At 35.4% G+C, this 22,636-nt stretch overlaps 1 protein-coding gene across 3 annotated transcripts in view; it reads right to left on the bottom strand.

Annotated features, from left to right (window-relative positions):
* Positions 1 to 22,636, bottom strand: part of BBS7 (Bardet-Biedl syndrome 7) — a 39,110-nt gene that overhangs the window by 3,311 nt on the left and 13,163 nt on the right. Inside the window, exons 8-16 of one of the 3 annotated variants that reach the window (XM_027543692.1) lie at positions 21,871 to 22,001; positions 18,059 to 18,143; positions 17,196 to 17,298; positions 13,997 to 14,189; positions 12,563 to 12,637; positions 9,789 to 9,854; positions 4,912 to 5,051; positions 3,425 to 3,589; positions 78 to 187 (exon numbers count right to left, since the gene is read on the bottom strand). In XM_027543692.1, the coding sequence (XP_027399493.1) occupies positions 78 to 187; positions 3,425 to 3,589; positions 4,912 to 5,051; positions 9,789 to 9,854; positions 12,563 to 12,637; positions 13,997 to 14,189; positions 17,196 to 17,298; positions 18,059 to 18,143; positions 21,871 to 22,001 (1,068 nt within the window). The remainder of the gene's footprint in view (positions 1 to 77; positions 188 to 3,424; positions 3,590 to 4,911; positions 5,052 to 9,788; positions 9,855 to 12,562; positions 12,638 to 13,996; positions 14,190 to 17,195; positions 17,299 to 18,058; positions 18,144 to 21,870; positions 22,002 to 22,636) is intronic. The other 2 variants (XM_027543694.1, XM_027543693.1) reach the window with 2 other exon arrangements.

Here is a 22,636-nt window from a genome sequence, read left to right as displayed (position 1 = left end):
TTGATCAGGAACATTCTTATTGTAACAACAACCCCCCCAAAACAGAAAGAATGATTCTTTTTATGCTTTTCTTTTACCATAAGATATGTTGAGGTTAATTTTCCTTTTTGTAGCTTCTTTAGAGAGCACATCTTTTAGGATGGATATAGTAGAAATGTTGTCAGATTTAAAAACTCCTTCGCCTTTTCTGTAAAATTAATATTTTTAAAGAAACAGTTTTAGAAGGAAGTACATCCAATAAATATGTCCCGTAAACACATATTTTGTGACTAGAACCTTGTGTTTAGACTTCATTTAATTTTAAATTTCTTTATATACACATCTCACTATTAATGTAAAGCATATTTAAACATATAAACTACTACTGTTGTAGTAATTCAAGTTCTAAACATACTTGTAAAACTGAGTACAAGATGTTAGACATATGCCTCCTAAAGATATGACAATTTAAGTCCTTCACTTAAAACTTTTTTATTCATTTTCACTAATAAAATTTCTAATAGCTAATACCTTATATATATAAAATACATTTAGAACTGCTTACTTTCATATAAGTTCTTATGTAACACATAGATTAACAGCATGACTCCATGCTTCATCCTTAAATATCAAACCTAAGAGTAACATCTATAATCACAGGACCCTTCTTTTTCTTTAGGGAACCCCTTTGTCCTCTCTCTCTCTTTTTCTCTCTCCCCTCCTCATAGTTTCATTGGCCTCAACCCTATTTCTGGGACTTCAGGAAGAAGCTTTTACCAGTGTGCTTCATGACCACAGTGGTTCATGTTTTAACTATGATAATCAATCGTGGGACTTTTATTGGAACTAGTGGCAAAGCAAGGCTATGGTAGCTGAAAAGACATAAGGCTGGATGGAGGTGTTGTTGGCCCCCATGGCACCACACAGGAAAACCAAGAGCAGACAGAATCAGAGTTGAGCAATGAAAAGTGATGAAGTCTTAGAATGGAGAGGGTTAAAGGGATCAGTTAAGCTTCTGATCCAGTTGTGTCTGAAGCAGACTACTTAGTTATACAAGCTGATAAATTCCTTTTATTTGGTTAATCCTGCTTACATTTGGTTCCTTTTTATGATGACCAAAATTTTCCTAATTAATATATACTATCTTTACGTATTCAATGTGGCCTTTTTATTTGGTTTCATATTGACTAACTGTAGACAAATGCGAATTCTTTTTTTCTAGAAAGATTAATAATACACACTTATTTTGATCCCAATTATATTTTTAGAAATCATGAGATTTTTTCCCACTAGTCTTCAACTTTAATGAAATTTCACATTAAATACATATATGGTACCTGGCACTGTAGAATGACTTACACAGTTTATCTTCCTTTAAGCATTACAATTCAGTGAAGTAAGTGCTATTATTTCCATTCCTCAGAAAAGAAACTGAAACTCACAAAGTAATATAGCTAAGGTCGAATAGCTGGCAAGTCACAGACCCAGATTCAAACCTAAGTATGTCTGTCTCCAAAGTATATACTTCTATACTTCTTCAATATATATTTCTTAACCAGGTACCCAAAAAACATTTATTGAGTGTACCACTATGTCCAAGGGGCTTCCCAGCTGGTTCAGTGGTAAAGAATCTGCCTGCAATGCAGGAGACCTGGGTTAGATCCTTGGGTTGGGATGATTCCCTGGAGGACATGGCTACCCACTCCAGTATTCTTGCCTGGAGAATCCCCATGGACAGAGGAGGCTGGCCAAGTGCAGTCCATGGGGTCGCAAAGGAGTTGAACATGACTTAGCGACTAAACAACACTCTGCTCAAAGCCATGTGTTAGACACATGAGGATACAAACAAAAATAATAAAGAAATAAACTCTGCCCAGAAGCTTACAATCTGGTTTAGAGGCTAGCTTGCATAAAAATTATTACATACTTCAAACAAGTAACAATAAAAATCTAAGACAGGTAAGAATAAAATGCTACAGGAAGAAAGAGCATCTAGGAAAACTTCAAAACTGTAGCTACTGAGTTGGACCTTCAAAGATAAGCAGAGTTTTGACTGTTAAGAAAAGAATATTTAAGGATACAGAATGATAAAAAGCAAAGATGTGCTATTGTAAAAATATATAACATGCCAGGGGCCTCTCAAATTGTCTACTATGATTAAAGTGTGAGGTTCGCTGTCATACTCCAAAACAGAAGTCATGATTCTAGGCTTAGACACAGATAAGATCCCCTGGAGGGTACAGTGAAATGGTCCCTCAGAACTGATGCTAAAACCAATTATATAAGCAAGATTTGGGGAAATAAATATATATAAAAAATAAAACCAATTAGATTTCTGTAGAGTTCTTGGTCCCAAAGGCTATATTCAAAGGTAAAATTACGTGTTCACTGCTGTTTGCTGAACTTAGTGTGGTAAAGTCTCAGCTAGAAAGCAGGAAGTAGAATACCTCAGTAAACTGCTCAGGGAAACAATCAAGAGACAGAAACAGAGGGAAGATAAGAAGCCCTCTCCCCTCCAAACAACAAAATTAAAATAAAAACAAAAGATCAAACAGACAATACCAACCTATAGCTGTGAGAGAATGAGAAAAATTATAAGGGTACAAAGTCAAAGCAGATTACAGAGAAATCAGCCTTATCCAACACATTCTGAAAAAGAACAGAGGAGAAGAAAATTCTGGCCTCCACTATATTCAGAAACAGAAAGTAGGGAGGCCTATGGGAGGGAGTGACAGTGAACAGGGCAGGAGGGCAACTGTGAGCTGGAGGAAGAGTGTTAGAGAATGATGACCTTCACTTCATGATGTGGTAGCTTCAAAAGCCTGCATGTTCTAAGATTTCAAATTCTGAGCCATTTCTTATTTTTGCATAAAGAAACTCAATGGTCATTCTTCTTGTAATTCAAAATGGAATTAGGATAAATGTTCATTTCAGTTTGGGAAGGACTTGCATGTTTACAATGTCTTCACATTAATCAAATCTTTGATGTCAATAAAATGTTAAAGTTTTCTTCATGAAGTTCTATGTATTTCTAAAAAAAGAGCATTCCCACATATTTTTATGAATATTTTGTTATTGTTTCTCTGAAACATTTTTAAAAAATAATTTATTTTCTAACTGGTTAGGGTTGAGAATGGGAAACATATTGATCTTTCATATTTATTGCTGCTGCTGCTGCTGCTAAGTCGCTTCAGTCGTGTCTGACTCTGTGCGACCCCATAGACAGCAGTGCACCAGGCTCCCCCGTCCCTGGGATTCTCCAGGCAAGAATACTGGAGTGAGTTGCCATTTTATTCTCTTAATCCCACTTGCTTTTCAGTAGATTCTCTTGAACAGTATAGTTTTCAAATTATATTATTTGCAAATTACTGTCTTAAAACATATGAAAATTTAGAAGTTCCATTTATGTAAAAACACGTGTGAAACACAAATAAGTTTTATTCACCTGTAGGTACTTTCAAGTTGTGTATCCAGGAAGGTGTTCTGAAAATAAAATGTCACACATTCTCCTGCTGGAGGTTTTTCAGGAACTTCAGGCATGCAAAAAACCACCCAGGAGTGAAGTTCAGAAAAACTGAACTGGCCTGTCAAAGTCAATGTATTCATGGGTCTGCAATTTAATAGAAGTGCACATATTTGTGTGGGAATACATAGAGGTATTATATGTACTTAATACATTAAAAAATAGGATTTTGCAATAGTAGTTACAAACATAAAAGCAGCCATTTAATTGAAAAATTAATTTCTCAGGTTAATCTTACCCATCAGATAAACATTTTGCTATACCTGTACTTTAACAGTTAAATGACATAAATAGCTTGTTTTCATTATAACATGCCTTTACAAATAAAAATTCAGTTTATTTAGGTCAATTCCATTTTTAATAAGTTCATCTAGTATTTTTACTATACAAACTACAAAACATACTTACACAAGGTAAGGAAAAAAATCAGCATAATGTGACAGCAAAGAACTGGGCTTTTTAAAGACAGATAGATGTAGGTTTGAAACACTAGCTGCATGCCACTAGGAAAGTTAAGGAATGATACCTTCTATTTTGCAAGGATATGGAATTAAATTTCTATCCTGCAAATCACACATATACATAAAAGGTTGTAAAGAAAATTAAATGTAAAATGAATCAAATGGATAGTTAAGAAAATACAAGTTTATCGAATTAAAGGTACAGAAAGAATTTTAAGAGAATACAGAATAGAAGAAACTTTTGAGATCTCCACACCAACCTTATTTTCAGATTAAAAAAAAAACAACCAAAACCCACAGAGTTAAATTATTTCCATAATGTCATGTAGGAACATATATAAGACTATAATCCAAGGACAGCCCAGCTCAAATCAGCCTCTAAAAGAAGACAAAGACTCATCTCTATTAAAAATATTAACACAGGTATCCCCCGCTTTTTGAAAGCTCACTTTATGCCACTTTGATTTTATGTAAGGCCTACATGAGTACCTATTTTCAGTAGCCAAAAAAAAATCCAAAGAGGATTTTTGCTTTTACAAAAAAAGGTACAAAGCAAAAATAGCCTCAGCATCTGTTCTGCAGCGAGCTGTTAGAGAAGTAGCCCGCACCCCAGCAGCACCGAGAAAGGCCCACCAAGCTCCTCCTCCAGGAGCTACACTCAGCTCTGAGCACCAGGCGGCAGAGCTCTGAACTCTGTGAGCATCTGTGCTTTATCGCAATTGAGTCTAAGCATCCATTAGCAAGATGTGTCCTAAGGTAACTGCTTCTCTGCTTTATGCTATTTTGGCATATGAAAGGTTTCATTAAAATGCCCTACTTTCAGATAGCGGGGGAAATCTGTACATAGCATTTAATATTTTTTTTAAGTACAAATTTGCTACCAGAATAAAATAACAAGTTTATATGCATCATGTAATATCCTGAAAATAAACTCTCCCTTTGTCCTACCTGTCATGATCAATAAAGTGAGTTCTTTGATGGAGTGAAAGGGGTTTGATATGGTACTGGCGGACCTGACATGTTTTGGGTTGAATTCTTGGAGTCACATATGCTTGAAGTGTGCCATACTGGCCTTCAATTGAGCGAATCTGATTCAACACAAAAGAGGAAAGAAAATAAGAATAATCTAGCAACATAATGCCATCTTTAAAATGTTCAACACAAGTAATCAAGTACTTAGGCTTTAATTTCTTCTGTAACACACTGATGGAAATAATGACATTCTATTCAACAGGAACTTTTTACCACTATAGTCAAAGAAGATTTTAAAAGATTTTAGCAATCAAAAGCAAAATTAATCCATCTGTAAGTCATCCCTCTGACCTGAACCTCCACAGGAGACACTCAAACACTCCAAGGAGGTATGCTTGCTCCTTGGAAGAAAAGCTATGACCAACCTAGACAGCATATTAAAAAGCAGAGACATTACTTTGTGAACAAAGGTCCATATAGTCAAGGCTGTTGTTTTTTCAGTGGTCATGTATGGATGTGAGAGTTGGACTATAAAGAAAGCTGAGCGCCGAAGAATTGATGCTTTCAAACTGGTGTTGGAGAAGACACTTGAGAGTCCCTTGGACTGCAAAGAGATCAAACCAGTCCATCCTAAAGAAAATCAGTCCTGAACATTCAGTGGAAGGACTGATGCTGAAGCTCAAACTCCAATACTTTGGCCACCTGATGTGAAGAACTGACTGGGAAAGACCTTGATGCTGGGAAAGACTGAAGGCAGGAGGAGAAGGGGACGACAGAAGATGAGATGGTTGGATGGTGTTACTGACTCGATGGACATGAGTTTGAGTAAACTCTGGGAGTTGGTGATGGACAGGGAAGACTGGTGTGCTGCAGTCCATGGGGTCACAAAGAGTCGGACCCGACTGAGTGACTGAACTGAGCTGAAGTCATCCCTACCACAGAATTTATAGATTTGTCATTCCAAAAGATAAACATTCTCATACACCACCTTATCACATCTAAAAACATAGGTGTATAATACACTGTATAAGAGTCACATTAAAAAATGGTAAAAATTTAGACATTTTTGTTGAAAGGATAAGTGAGTCAATAACTAAACACTTCATTCTCTCAGAAATGGGGGCATTACAGCATATGGCTATTATAAAAATCTATTGCAAGGGACCTTCTCTGGCGGTCCAGTGGTTAAGAGTCTGCCTTCCAATGAAGGAGATACGGGTTTGATCCTAGTCAGGGAACTAAGATATCATATGCCACAAAGGGACTAAGCCTGTGAGCTGCAGCTACTGAGTCCAAGCTCTCTAGAGCCTGTGTGTCATAACAAGTGAAACCCTCGCTCTGCAGCTAGAGAAACCTTCATGCTGCAATGAGGAGCTTGTGCAGCCAAAAATTTTTTTAAAAATCTATTGTCAGAAAAAAAAAATGTTTCCAATAACTTAATTCTTAACTTTCTATGAAAACAGAAAAGCATACTCATAATCTAATTATGACATATGTGGATTAGGAAATTCTTTGTACCTTTTTAGTTGGATATCCTGAGAATTTAAAACACTTATAGAAAACTCTAATTCATATAACTGTGAAGACATAATTTTAGAGGAATTAGAAAGCAGTCCAGCTTCATGCATTGGGGAAGGAAATGGCAACCCACTCCAGTGTTCTTGCCTGGAGAATCCCAGGGATGGCGGAGTCTTGTGGGCTGCCATCTATGGGGTTGCACAGAGTTGGACACGACTGAAGTGACTTAGCAGCAGCAGCAGCAGCCAACTTCTCTCTCCTGCCACCCCTTTCAACTCCTCCCTGCTCTAGTTCATGAAACGGACTGCAGAACCTCTTATATTACAAAGGCAGCTTCTCTAATCTAACTGACATATCAACTCATACTTTCCGTGGCATGTGAGGAGGGGAAAACAAATCAATGTTTTACCTAAATGGGAAACATAAATAAAAATTTAAAGCAAGAATTTTTTGCAAATGTTACACTAAAAATATTTCTCTGAATGCAAAGACAGAAAACATAAGGAAAGGATAAAGAATAAAAATACAGAAGGAAAATAAAAAATCCATCTGATAAAGCTATATCTTTAGGGCTTCTTTTTAAGGGGTAAGCTTAAACTGGTACATAAATTTTTCCACATAAATTCATAATTAGCATCAGTTCAGTTCAGTCACTCAGTTTTGTCCGACTCTTTGTGACCCCATGAACTGCAGCACACCAGGCCTCCCTGTCCATCACCAACTCCCGGAGTTTACCCAAACTCATGTTCATTGAGTCAGTGGTGCCATCCAACCATCTCATCCTCTGTCGTCCCCTTCTCCTCCTGCCCTCAATCTTTCCCAGTATCAGAGTCTTTTCAAATGAGTCAGCTCTTCACATGAGGTGGCCAAAATATTGGAGTTTCAGCTTCAGCATCAGTCCTTCCAATGAATATTCAGGGATGACCTCCTTTAGAATGGACTGGTTGGATCTCCTTGCAGTCCAAGGGACTCTCAATAGTCTTCTCCAACACCACAGTTCAAAAGCATCAATTCTTTGGTGCTCATCTTTCTTTATAGTCCAACTCACATCCATACATGACCACTGGAAAAACCATAGCCTTGACTAGATGGACCCTTGTTGACAAAGTAATGTCTCTGCTTTTTAATATGCTGTCTAGGTTGGTCATAACTTCCCTTCCAAAGAGTAAGCGTCTTTTAATTTCATGCCTGCAGTCACCATCTGCAGTGATTTTGGAGCCCAGAAAAATAAAGTCAGCCACTGTTTCCACTGTTTCTCCATCTATTTGCCATGAAGTGATGGGACCAGATGCCATGATCTGTTTTCTGAATGTTGTAATTAGTATAACACAGGGAATATAGCCAATATTTTATAATAACTATAAACAGTATAATTTTTAAAAAAGAACACAATTGTTCACGTTTTTAAAAAGTCATAATGTTTTCTCATTATATACTTCATATTCATTATTTTAAAAATCCAAACAATGAAGAAAAATTAGGATTAACATATGAGTCATCTGAAATTCTACCACCTAGAGATGATCATTATTGCTATTTTGATAGTCAACCTTTCATACATCTCTCTATGCACATGTACAAAAATAAATGCATAATTTTACATAAATAAATTCTATTTATATCATAGACAGCTTTGTTTTTATTTCTAATGTCTTCCCTTATCTCTGCCTCTCCTAATACTATCATCTCCCTCCCCCTCACATCCCACCCAAACCTTCCCCCTATTGTATGACCTATCATATCAGACAGCTATGATTCTTTTTATATATTTCTTCATATTATAGATAATATGTATATACATATATAGAACTTTTATCTGCATTTTGCGTTTTTCATGGAATTTGCTCTACATTAAAAGGAATAGATCAGCTCATTCTTTATTGCAGCTGTGCAATATTCTATGAAATGGATAAACAGCTACTTATTCAAACATTAAATACTGAGTGTTCACTTTGATTCCACCTTTCTGCTTCTACAAACAATGCTGCAGTTAATTATACATATATCTGTGGGTACACTACTATGACTTTATTGCTATGAAATAGATTCCAACAAGTAGGACTATAGCCTATTTTACCAAAGTGGCTTTAACAATTATTTACTTCAGCTATGATTGACAGTGTCCTTTTCCTCATCCTGTCACTAATGATGATGCTTTCTCTAAATTTTTGCCAATTTGTTAGACAAGCATAAACTGGAAGTTCCTTAACCAGATGTGAAAGAGTTATTGTGTAATAGCATCTCTCTTGAAAAAAATCTTACTTTGAGTCTCGGAACATCAGCAACACCAGTAAAAAGTTATATAGTCCTTAATTTTGGGATTATAAATGTACCAATTTTTTTTTTTTAAATCTCACACTAAAAACTAAAATATATGTGTGCTAAAAAGAGTATTTAATTATAAAAATGATTATCCTAGTACATTGCAAAAGGAAACTTCAAAGATTTTCCCTGGAATAGATAGATAGTAATGCCATCACTGAATGCAATCAGAAAAATCCAAATAATAGGAAAATACAGGGCAAATGCTCAGATACTTCAGTAACCAAATTACCTTATTTGGACTATGGCTGAATCAAATGTTAAATTAAAAGCAAAAACCACTACACTAAACATTTGATGATACTAAGGAATTATTAATTTTTATTTGGTTTGATAACAGTATTGTGATTAGGGTTAAAAAGAGTTCTTATCTTTTAAACATATATCCTGAAATACTTACAAAAAAAATTACATCCTGTATCTGCTTCAAAATAATTTGGAACAGAGAGTGACAGCATAAATAAGATTGTTATGAACTGATCATTGCTTAAGCAGGAATCATTACTCTTATGTATGTTTGAAACTTTCCATAATAGAAAATTAGAAAAAAATATTTCCAGCTAGAGGAAATTTAGGATTGGTAAAAATTTTAGTGAATGTAATTAGTTGAGTGTTAATAGAACAGACAGTAGTTTGGGCTGAATTAAAATCAAATAGGTAAAGAATCCACCTGCAATGCAGGAGACCTGGATTCAATCCCTGGGTTGGAAAGATGCCCCTGGAGAAGGGAATGGCAACTGACTCCAAGATTCTTGCCCGGAGAATTCCATGGTCAGAGAGCCTGGCAGACTACGGTTCATGGGGTTGCAAGGAGTTGGATACATCTGAGCAACTAAGCACAGCACAGCACAGAAACCTCAGATTCTCAAAAACAGGTCATTCAAAAGACATTATTCAAAATGCTTGTTTCAGGGAGAAATTTAATGCAAATAAATGATATCACATGTTGCAAGATTTACCAAGGAAAAAGAAAGTTCGAACTTTCAAGTAAAGGTAATTTCAAACATTTTTACCTTGAGCTCTAGTCTTGTGGTATTTGCCTGGCACCGGTAAGTGGCGAGGAGAAAATTGTCATTTGACTAGGAATAATTCAGAAGTTGAGGAGAAGAATGAATCCATGTCTTTAAGAATAACAACAGCATCAATAATAATAACTGTTATCATTTTACTGAGCACCTATCATTTGGGTGGCACTGTGCTATGAGCTTTATGCTTATTCCTATAAACAACCCTATGTGGGAAGCTTTAACAGATGAAGAAAAGGGGTCATGAAGAGTTAGGTAACTTTCCTAAAAGCCAGTAAGTAATAACACTGGAATTCAAATTCATACCTATAGCTCAGTGCTCTTTCCATCTTGAATCTCTCCCATAACATTTAAAAATATTAATTGTCCTTCCAAAAATTTAACTGATAGTGCAAATCCCTTATGTTTATATTATAAAGGCAAAAAACATAAATGTTCAGTGTTGAACATATTTGATTTTCACACATACATACAGACAACTTAGAAATATCTCATCTATGTATTTCCAGCAAATAGCACAGTGTCAAGTAGACCATAGGCATTCAATAAATGTTTGTTGACTAAAATTGGAGAGGTTACTTCATATAATATAACTTCTTGAAATAGAATAATAAACTACTAAAAACAAAAAAAAAAAAGTATTTCTGGGTGCATGAATTGCAAAATCAGACAAAACAACATGAACTATTTGATATGCAATTTTCATGTACTGATATTTCCCTATTTTTAATAAATACCTGAAGAAATAAAAGGAACGCTACTATTAAAAGAAAATTCAAATGTTTTAAACTCAGCAAACACAGAGGATAAGTCAACTTAAAAATAAATATGCTTTTGTGTAATTAAAAACAAATGTTATGCATCTCAGTGCTTATAGATAAAATGACTAATTAAAAGAGATAAAATGTCTGGAGTTAGGTTTGGGATGGGGAGAAGAGGGTAAAGAGCAGAAAACAAGACTGACCATATGTTAAAGTTAGTGAGGAGTTCATGGAGGTTGTGCTATTCTTTCTCCTTTCGTGTATGTTTGAAATCTCTATAAGATTTTTTAAGTCATCATTCTAGAAAACAGGTTTTAAATTAGTATAAAATACTCGAATCCTGCATTGATATAAACAGGCTAATTTTTCACTGTAACTTAGGAATTAAAGATCTGAAGTTCATACTAACTTGATTTTTTTTAATGATCATCAAAACGTAGGTCTTAATCATTTGTATCTTATTCTCAAACAGGGATGGCAAGGCATATATGATAACAATACAACTGCTTTTTGGTAAATCTCTTATCAAAAAAAAGTTTTACTCTGAAATTATTTTGAAAATTATTCCCTAATATAACTATCAACTTTGTTCTTTATCTATTCTTTTTATCCTTCTCTTTTTAATGCCAGTTCCAGTCAGACTTTCTTCTCTGGCTTGCCTTCCCTAGACCTTTTCTGTACCCTAACTTCTCCTCAGGAGCTGCACCTAGCACCAAGACTTCTAGCCGGCTAGTACCACATAGAGGGAAGTGAACGGCAAATGCATCCGAAAGCTCAGATATGGGCTCATCCTGGGTACTCTGCACAGAGTAGGTGTTCGATAAATGTCTACTGAATGAAGGGTAAGCAAGAGTCAGCAAGAAAAAGTGCGGAAAGGCAGGCAGATGGAACAGATCATGTTTAACTGTAGGAATGTGTGAAACTATATAGCATTTTGAAGAAATTTTAAGAACTTCAGTTTGGCAGAAATCATGTGCCTGGGAGGGAAGGTAGCAGCTGGTGAGAGATTAAGTTGGAGTTGTAATCAGAGCTGAATTATGGAAAGCTTTTATGCTACAGTGAGAGGTCTAGACTTACATGCAGCTCAGGAAAGGTTTTAAAAGGTGGTGAGAAGAGAAATGACACAGTGATGTTTGTACTTTAGGAAGGTCTCTTGGATGGAAGTGCACAGCATCTCCTGTGATTGACAGGCAATACTGAAGGCAGAGAAACTGGTGGGTGAGTAGCTGAAGCAAGCATGGTGAGAGCTGGAAGGTTAACAGAAGTGGAAATGAAGCAAAGTAGACAGCTAAGAGCAAGGGAGCGAGAACTGACAGAAATCAGTGACTACAGTAGTCTCCCCTTTATCTGTGGTTTTGCTTTTTAGGGTTTCAGTTACCCATGGTCAACTGTGGTCAGAAGATATTAAATAGAAAATGCCAGAAATAAGCAACTCATGTTTTGCTTACAGAATCACACACCATTCTGAGTAGTGTGATGAGAACTTGTAACATCCCACTCCATCTCATCTGGGACGTGAATCAGTCCTTTATCCTGCATATTCACGTCATATATGCTACCTGCCCGTTAGTCACTTAGTAACCATCTCTGTTATCAGATGACATGTTGTGTTCAGGTAACCCATGTTTTACTTAATGATAGCTCCAAAGTGCAAAAGCAATGATACTGAAAAAAAACACAGTATTATTCAAGGGTTCCGTAGTATTTATAATTTCAGGCATCCACTGGGGCTTTTAGAATGCACAGTATCTCCAGCAGATAAGAGGGAGGGATCCACTATAATTGGATTAAACAAATAAGAAAAAAGGAAAGAATTTAAGACAACACTCCAGTTTCTAGATTATCTGAATACAGAGAAAGAGAATACAAACAGATTTTGAAGGAAAGGTTATGGAAGGAAATATTGAAGGAACATTGACCCTAATAGCATTTACAGGTTTCATACAAAATGGCATAATGAAAATGAAAGCATCTAAAGAATTCTTTATATTTTTTACTCACCTCAGAATCACAGCTGCTAAAGCTGACAACAGCAGAATTTTTATCCACATCAAGTAAATCTATTGGAACATCACTCTACAATCAATATTAAAAGGAAAAGAAAGGTTCAGGTAGAAAACTAGAAATTTTCCAACACATATTTTCTCTTAGGGTTTTCTTTGGTTCTAGTTTATGTTAATCTCTAAATATGAGAGTATGAACTCTCTTAACTTATATTTGATAATACCTACTTCTAGAAAATAAATATAATATGAATAAATGTCATATTATGACTTATTTTCTAATTTGGATTAATCAGAGATTACAGATTTTAATCTCTCACTGCTCTTTTTAAAATATAGTCTTCTTAGACTTTTCTGTCAGTACTAAAAATGCTACCATGGGCTACATATGGTCATGTTTATTATGCATGCTTGCATGATAAGTCGCTTCAGCCATATCTAACTCTTTGTGACCCCATGGACTATATCCTGCCAGGCTCCTCTGTCCCTGGGATTCTCCAGGCAAGAATACTGGAGTGGGTTGCCATGCCCTTCTTCAGAGGATTTTCCCGAGCCAGGGATTGAACCTGGGTATCTTATATCTCTTGTACTGGCAGTCAGGTTCTTTACCACTAGTGCCATCTGGGAAGCCCATGTTTATTTATATCAGTTCATTTTTATAATTTTTTATTCCACCTGTAACACAGAAAGAGGGTAATTCTTAATCTACTCTGGAGAAGTAGCTTCTAGAACAATGAGTTTGCACTGTGCTCTACATAAATGATGCACCTAGAGTTGTTCAGTGCAGCAGTCCCTGAGCTAACACTACCTAAGAGAAATTTCTGCCCTTCAGTTTTAACTAATAATCCTCCCCCTCCCCCATATCTTTTCAAACTTTGTCTTCTTCTTCCTCTTTACTCTTATTTTCCATTCATCTTTCTATCATCTTTTTCCACTCTCTATCTTCTAGTATAAGAAAAAAAATAATTAAATAAATTGAAAAATGGTGCTATACATTATTATCTCTAGGTTTCACCCTTCGGAATCATCTGCTTTGCCTATTGACCTATCTAGAAACTGACGGCTAATGAGCAGTCTGTACTGTAAACTCTTACTTTAGAATTTGGAACTTAAAGATCCTATTCAGGATATTAAATACTGAAGTTTTACAAATCACATTTCTGTTAAAATTTTCCTAAAGGCTATCCAAAGAACAAAATCCTAAATGTCCTTCCTCAATCTTTCTGAAACGTAAGTTCACCAGCCTTTTGTTTAATATGTATAGGGTGAAAGTAAAGATATAATTTAAATAATCTATAAGCAAACTGATTATCTAATGGAAGATTAAGATAAATGTTTAAAATCACTGTCTAAAACTAAAAGTGTCCAAAATAAATAGTGGACACTAAAATAGATCCAGTCATAAAACAAAGAAATTATGCATTTTACTTACCTGTATTAAGACATTATCTATCGCTGTCTGCACCTCTAAGATAAGGCTGTAGCTGGCATCATCTTTATTTAATGTAAACTTGTCATTTACACTAAATGAAGGTACTGCTGATTTTGCTTTGCTTGACTGAGAAGACTGTTGATATTTCTCTCTCTCCTGTAGCACTTTATACTGCAGCTGTTCCAATTCACTCCTAGAGGAAAATATAGAACTTCGTCACCTATAACCATTTGAGGTCCTCAGAATGTTTACAAAAATTTGACAGACATTTACTTCTGCAAAATGGATTTTTTAATTGGTTGCATTTGAACTGTAACAGAAATAGAAACAAAATTTTTGCTTCTATCACTGACCAACTGGTTCCGTATTATCTATCTATAATCTAAAAACTAAAATATCTTCTCAGCCCCATACCAGCAATATTAATAAAGAGTTGTAAGAATCAAGGCAAGCTGCAAATACACATGAGTCTGGCTTCAGTTACATGCAGTACTAATCAGAAGACAAACTGATTGTTCTGGGGTAGAATAACTTAGATTTAATGAGAAGGAACAAAATGTGTGAAATCAATAAACATGTACCTTTCAGAAAAACATTAGAGTAGACAGACAACAAAGACTGCAGAGTATCAACGATAATCATAAGCCAGCTGAGTTCCACCAAGTGCTGGAGACTGAACTGTGCAGGCACTGCTTTGAGTTGCTCCAGTTAAAGGGAAAGGCCAAATGCAAACGAAGGAAACAGTAACTGGGAGAGCACAATATGAGGTTTAGCTACCTCAAGTTTAGAGGGAAAGTCTGGGAAGAATCTTGAAAGAGATTTGTGCAATTAACCAAGGAAAAGATTCATTCACTCAAGAAATATTTACTGAGTGACTCTATGAACAAAACAGACATAACCTTCTCATAAGCATACATTCCAGCGAAATCAGGAAGGGGTTGACTTAGTTATAAATATAAGGTATAGTACTGAGGGCATAAGATAGCAATTCATTAACTCTACTTGGTATCCTTACTGAAGAACATTAGAGCTTTCTCTCCTAGTGACTCTGGTGAACTGGTTTGTGGTGAACTGGTGGTGTGGCTTTAGTGAACTAGTACTTGTGGCAATTTGTTGCCTCAAAACTTCTGTAGCAACTACCACCAAAAAAAGATTGATTTTCACTCCCCCAAGAAGTTGGCAAGGGCTGAAGTAAGGAGAATAATCATTAAAAGTTGCACGACCTATGGACACCTTATCTTTGACAAAGGAGGCAAGAATATACAATGGAGAAAAGACAATCTCTTTAACAAGCGGTGCTGGGAAAACTGGTCAACTACTTGTAAATGAATGAAACTAGATCACTTTCTAACACCATACAGAAAAATAAACTCAAAATGGATTAAAGATCTAAAGTAAGACCAGAAACTATAAAACTCCTAGAGGAAAACCCAGGTAAAACACTCTCCAACATAAATCACAGCAGGATCCTTTATGACCCACCTCCCAGAATATTGGAAATAAAAGCAAAAATAAACAAATGGGACCTAATTAAAATTAAAAGCTTCTTGCACAATAAAGGAAACTATAAGCAAGGTGAAAAGACAGCTTTCAGAATAGGAGAAAATAATAGCAAATGAAGCAACAGACAAAAAATTAATCTCAAAAATATACAAGCAACTCCTGCAGCTCAATTCCAGTAAAATAAATGACCCAATCAAAAAGTGGGCCAAAGAACTAAACAGACATTTCTCCAAAGAAGACATACAGATGGCTAACAAACACACGAAAAAGATGCTCAACATCACTCATTACCAGAGAAATGCAAATCAAAACCATGATGAGGTACCATCTCACGCCAGTCAGAATGGCTGCTATCCAAAAGTCTACAAGCAATAAATGCTGGAGAGGGTGTGGAGAAAAAGGAACCTTCTTACACTGTTGGTGGGAATGCAAACTAGTACAGCCACTATGGAGAACAGTGTGGAGATTCCTTAAAAAACTAGAAATAGAACTGCTATATGACCCAGCGATCCCACTGCTGGGCATACACACTGAGGAAACCAGAATTGAAAGAGACACGTGTACCCCAATGTTCATCGCAGCACTGTTTATAATAGCCAGGACATGGAAGCAACCTAGATGTCCATCAGCAGATGAATGGATAAGAAAGCTGTCATACATATACACAATGGAGTATTACTCAGCCATTAAAAAGAATACATTTGAATCAGTTCTAATGAGGTGGATTAAACTGGAGCCTATTATACAGAGTGAAGTAAGCCAGAAAGAAAAAAAAATACAGTATACTAACGCATATATATGGAATTTAGAAAGATGGTAATGATAACCCTGTATGTGAGACAGCAAAAGAGACACAGATGTATAGAACAGTCTTTTGGACTCTGGGAGAAGGCGAGGGTGGGATGATACGGGAGAATGGCATTGAAACATGTAAATTATCACATGTGAAACGAATCACCAGTCCAGGTTTGATGATATAGGGTGCTCGGGGCTGGTGCACTGGGATGACCCAGAGGGATGGGATGGGGAGGGAGGTGGGAGGGGGGTTCAGGATGGGGAACATATGTACACCTGTGGTGGATTCATGTCAATGTATGGCAAAACCAATACAATATTGTAAAGTAAAAAAATTAAAAAAAAAAGTTTCAGCAACTCCTACTTCTTCACTGTATGAAGCAATTTTCCTTGAGGCCCTTGTCATAGGACTTGTCAAACTGAACAGGCAGTGAAAGTGATCCTTGTGTCTAAAGGAGTTAACATTACTCATTTCCAGTAAGAAAACTTATAAGCCAAAGCTATAGATTCAGAAAGGTCCACAATAGCAGTGAATATTAGAATTAATGCGGAATAGAGCCATCTATATTGGCTACTTTCTAATGTCTATTAAAAAAAACACTATAATAGACAAATGCAAAAACATATTCTTAGATTTTTCTTAGATTTTTGATCTAAGAAAAAATCAACATAGAAAAAAACACATAAAAAGTATATTTCTAACTCCAAATATTAATCAGCACTTACTGCTAATGTTCTCAAACTGATAAACTTTCACTTAAAAAGGTGATAAACTAATTAATTATATAATTTCTTCCAGTAAAATATACGGTACCAATAAGTAAGAAAAAAAAACAACAATCACATACTTCATGAAATGAAAAAAAAAAAAAAAAAAAGGCAAACCAAAATCCAAAATTACCGTAAAGAAGAAATTTTATTCTGCATCTCCTGATTAAATTTTAGTTCTTCTCCTGGTCCACTTTCCTTATGAACAGGCTCTGTGGTCAGACCTGTAATCCAGCCTGTAGAGATGAATTAAATCGTACACCATTAAGTGCTGCCAGTGTTAAACCCAAAATGCATGCCCCTTTGTCCACCAACATCAACCTCATTTAGTTTTGGACTTATTCTTTTTCAAAAAAGCATAAGCAAAACAAAACAAAAGAAATCAAGCTGGAAGATATTCAAACTATAAGGAAATTACTTCAGATACCATCTTTGCTTTGCTTGAAATACTGTAATACTGCAATTAAAGAAATCCTTTACTTCTTAATTTATAACTTTAGTTTTCAGGGATGAAATAAGTCAACATAGTCTAGCAAATGCAAAAAAGAACTGATGAGTAAGAGTTGTCTTTCAAAAATTACTTTCATGGAAAGTTAAAATCTCATATAACTATTGTGAAAATACAAAAATGACCAACTCAAAAGAAAGTAAGTTTTATAAGAAATGTACATAGTAACAAAACAAACTAAATTTCAGTAAATAATAATTTTTAAGTCAAAGGATATCATTTAATTTTCAAAGATACTAGAGATATACTAAACACTTTTAAAAAGCATTAATAAAGAAATTATTTTATAAATCAATAACACTCCTTTCTTTCTTATTTTTAACCAATAAAGCTTTTAATGCTATAGGTAAGGGTTACTTACTAATAAACTTAAAAAAAAAAATCAAAAGCACTTTATCAAATTTATATATTTTTAAAAGCAATTTATCAAATTTATATTTTTTAGATTGATTCTTTCAACTAGCTATTACGATTTTCATTTACCTTACCTGAGTATGTGGATACCACGATTTCATCATAGCCATCTTTCCCTACACAACCACCCTGGATTGATGTGACACTCTCAGACAACGTCTACAATGAATTTAAATCAAGCACTTCATCAATAAAATTTCACAAAGTTAAATAAGCTACAAAACTTATTTTCCTATCTCCCAACATTCAATATATTTTTATTGAATACTTCTGAGATTGGAAAGGTGAAAATCCTGCACAAGTGGCCAGAAATTCCAGTGTTTTTCATTATGAGGAAAGGAGACTGAAAATGACTCATGTATCTGTGTGTACCACTCAGCTGCAGTAGTTATTAATAAGCAAAGATCATTTATTTATATAATGAAGTAAGTTCTTTTTAGAAAAACATTACATAAGCAAAACTCTTAACACATTTAGTTTATTATCTGAATTCCACAGACCACCTCTCATGTGTTTTCTCCAAGCAGTTTCTTAGAAGAATAAAGAAAATGATAGCTAACATGGGACCTCTAGGGAATTTGCTATTATGGAGAGAAACCCTGTTTTTCAGGAGTTTATATCTCTTTAAAGAAATACTTCCCAAACTTGTCTGACAATAATTACTTGGATGAGTCAACCAGGAATCTGTTTTTAACAAATACTCTAGATCAGTGGCTTTCAAGCTATTTGAAAAGTAATCAATAAGTTTTATACTGCAATCTGGTATACTTCACATATGAACATATACAACAACAGGAATAACTTAAAAGGCTTAAGTATTGTACTCTGATATATTCTAATCTATTCTCTTTCATTAAGAAAAAAAATGGGCTGGCAACCCAGCAGCTCTGCTAGGTAACTCTTACTAGGCAAAGCCCAAAACCATTGTTCTAAAGGAGAAGGTAGAGGGAATGGACACTAGCATTAAAAATGCTAGCCGTCTTCACCCTCCCTGTAGAAGGCAAATCACTGAGCTATTCCGCAAATCAGACTATCTTAGCTGTTCCTGAGCTAATTACCTGAGGGATTCAAGTAACAGAGGTTTGATTAAATATCTGCATACAGTTAGGTTCATAAGTACATTTTTCTTTTCCTTTGGGCATGCTGTATGGCTTGTAGGATCTTAGTTCGCTTACCAGAGATTGAACCCATGCCCCCCACAATAGAAGCATAGAGTCCTAACCACTGGACTGCCAGGGAAGTCTAAGTGCATTTTTAATGAGTGTCCCAGTGTACTTAATATATACACTAGAACTCTTTGAACTTTTTTGTTCATGTTCCTGCTAAAGTTAATTCTGAAAAAAAAAAAAAACTGCATCCATTCCTGTGTACATTTTTCAACTTTCAGATTTTCATCATTACTATATTTTAATTATTTAACTTTTAGTCTTCGCTTTCTGACTTCTGAAGTTTTTTTATCTTGCTTAGGAAATTCTCTTATCACCAATATTATAAGGATTATATTTTTATTATTTCATTATGTTACTGTTTTCAGCCATCTTCCTTTCTTCTCTGCCTTCCACCTTCCCGCCGTCCCTCCCTTCTCTTCTTTTATCTGTCTATTTTTGGTGGCAGCTGGGTCTCTGCTGCTGCTTGTGGGCTTCCTCTAATTGTGGAGAATGGGGGCTGCCCTTTGTTGGTGGGCGGGGGCTATCCCTGCGGGGAGGGGCTTCCCTTGTTGCGGAGCACAGGCTGGAGGCACACAGGCTGGAGGCACACCGGCTTCAGCAGTTGCGGCTCATGGGCTGAGCTGCTCCGAAGCATATGAGGTCTTCCTGGAGCAGGGATCGAACACATGTCCCCCGCGTTAGCAGGCGGATTGTTAACCACTGGAGCAACAGGGAAACCCCCTCAAGTGATTATTAATTATAACTTACTCTCTCCTCACTTAGAAGTACCTTATTTAACCTACTGTACTCAGGAACAGTTAGAAAATTAAAAAAAACTGTAATTTCTACATTTTTTTTGCCAATACAACATTTTAATGAAATTCATTTACTTTATGTAATTCAAGTTATCTTTTTATAAAAGACCTAGAGTTGTAGAATTAGTTAATTCAATTTATATTTTGTAAAACCAGTCACAAACCATAAAACAAGAGATCCTAGGCAATACAGTATAGACATATTTTATGTAAGTAACAACATAGAATACTAATTAGGGGAATTCACAAAAAAAGACCTTGGTCATGGTTCAAAATGTTGGTGAGTAAATACATAAATTTAAGTTAAAATGTGATGTTTAGGATTCCCCAGGTGGTCCAGTGGTTGTGAGTCTACCTGCCAATGCAGGGGACACAGGTTTGATTCCTGCCCCAGGAGGACTCCACATGCTATGGAGCATCTAAGCCCTTGCGCCACAATCCCTGAGCCCACACCCCACAACTACTGAAGCCTGCACACTTAGACCCACGTTCTGCAACAAGGGAAGCCACCACAGTGAGAAGCCCACACACCCCAACTAGAGAGTAGCCCCCACTCGCTGCAACTGGAGAAAGCCTGCATATGGTGACGAAGACCCAGTGCAGCCAAAAATAAATTAACTAAAAAATATTTTTAAATGCAATGTTTAAGGTATACGTATATTATCTTTTTATGATCTGCTCCTTAACTTTTTTGATTAACCAACTGTCAATCCAGACTGTGTCAAATAAGACGACTTCTCCTGATTAGAAAGACAAAAAAGTGAGTGACATCAGGAATGAAGACGAGATAACAAATCTGCAGCTTTAACATAATGTGAAAGCAGTACCTCTGTCATCAAACAAACAGAAGAAAGACTTGAAAGACAGGAATCCTTAGTGCCACACCTGGCAGAGGGGACACATGCTATGTCATTACTGGCATTTGGAAAAGAAGTCAAAGAGGAGATTTGAGGTCTAAATAGGAAAGTTTCCCAGGGGTTAATGAGAAAAACTAAGAGATCTCCAACATAGGACAATTATGTATGTTTAAGCCTAAACTGTTATTTGCATCATTAACAAGGTGACTTTTTATATAAGATGAATATGAAATATATCTAGAAAATATGTTGTACAATGTTTTTATCCCCATATTATCTATATAATACTATACTTTATCTGTGCGTCAAAACATCTGTATTTACTGACATGCAATTAAAGTAGGTACTGGGAGAACTTCTACCACAATTAGAGAAACTAGACAAAGAAAGAAAAATTGATACTGAGTTGTGACTTTTTGTTGTTTTTAAACAGCCTCAACACATCATGCATGAGGCAGAAGAGGGAAACCCTGGAGAGGAGAACACCACTTCATGAAAATGAAAGATTCAGTTTATGCGAGAATGCTTCTCCATGTGACTCTATACCTTGGGATAAAGAAGCCTAATTATGCTTAAAATTTATGAGCTAAAAATTACTCTTATCTAGTATTTCTTATACAGTAGACCTTGGGTGACTAAAAGTGAAATTGCTACTTTGCTCTCTCTGTTTAAGGATATTTTTTATATCATCTCAACAATATGAAGTTTATTCTCCAAATCTTATTACTTTAAAACAACACAATCTCATTTATGTTACCCAAACATATAAATGTTACTCCTATAATATATTATGCATTATAGAAACTAAGGTAAAATATTTAATAATTTAGATATAGAATATTTAGAAATCAAATGAAAAAGTAATTCATTGTTCAGCTTGAGGGCAATATCTATTATTCAAATATAAGAGCAGTCTAGACAAGATTTTGATAATATCAAAGCAGCAATATTTTAAGCCAAACACAAGATTTTAACATAATCATTTAATAAAACACAGACTGTCAGCCATTTCTATAATTGTTTGATGAATGATAAACATATATAGTCTTCTTAAAAATGAACTTACATGATCAAATCGTAGAACAGGCTCATTGGCATTATCAAAACTATATACTTCCACCATTCCATCATCTCTTCCAACAAGTAAATCTTTAACCCCATCACCCACAATGTCAAAGCTGTCAACACACAAAATACCTTTAAAAAAAGGTAAGTGATAAATTAGCAATAATACTGATATTGCAGTCAAATATACTATGAATGAAAAAAAATCTATATATCAGAGTAGAGAAAAAAAAAAAAACAGTAAATTACAACTGTGGCAATAACTTCCTAATTCAATTCCCTGTCCTTAATTTCAACCTGTTTCCTGGCAAATCCACTCTCTACGGAGTGTTTTTGTTTTAGTTTTGGTAAATTAGATCACATCATATTACCACTTACAGTTTTCCAATGACTCCCCACTGCACCTAGACTAAAATTCAAACCCTTTACCAAGGCTCCCAAGAACCTACATGACTTGGCCATAGCCTACCTCTGACTTCATTTCATGCCATATTTAGCCACACTGGTCTTCCTTCTGCTCCTCAAACGAATAGAATTTACCTCTGCCTCAAGTTCTCTGCCTTTATTTTTTCCTCTTCCCAGACATTTTTTTCCCTTCAATGTTTTGCATTGTTAACATATTTTCTCATAAATCAGATTTCATGCTGTACTTATAAAGAGCCATCCAAATTTACCAAGTCAGATAAAAATTCCCCTTAGAAAGGTATAAATTCCTTACAAAAAAGGAATATTCTTTGATCTCACTGTACTTCTTTGACTCATACCAA

This window comes from Bos indicus x Bos taurus, chromosome 6 (genome assembly GCF_003369695.1).
Source record: "Bos indicus x Bos taurus breed Angus x Brahman F1 hybrid chromosome 6, Bos_hybrid_MaternalHap_v2.0, whole genome shotgun sequence".
In the NCBI taxonomy this organism is placed as follows: Eukaryota; Metazoa; Chordata; class Mammalia; order Artiodactyla; family Bovidae; genus Bos; species Bos indicus x Bos taurus.
Note: the sequence above shows the minus strand (reverse complement) of the source record. Positions and strands in the feature narration are given on the sequence as shown.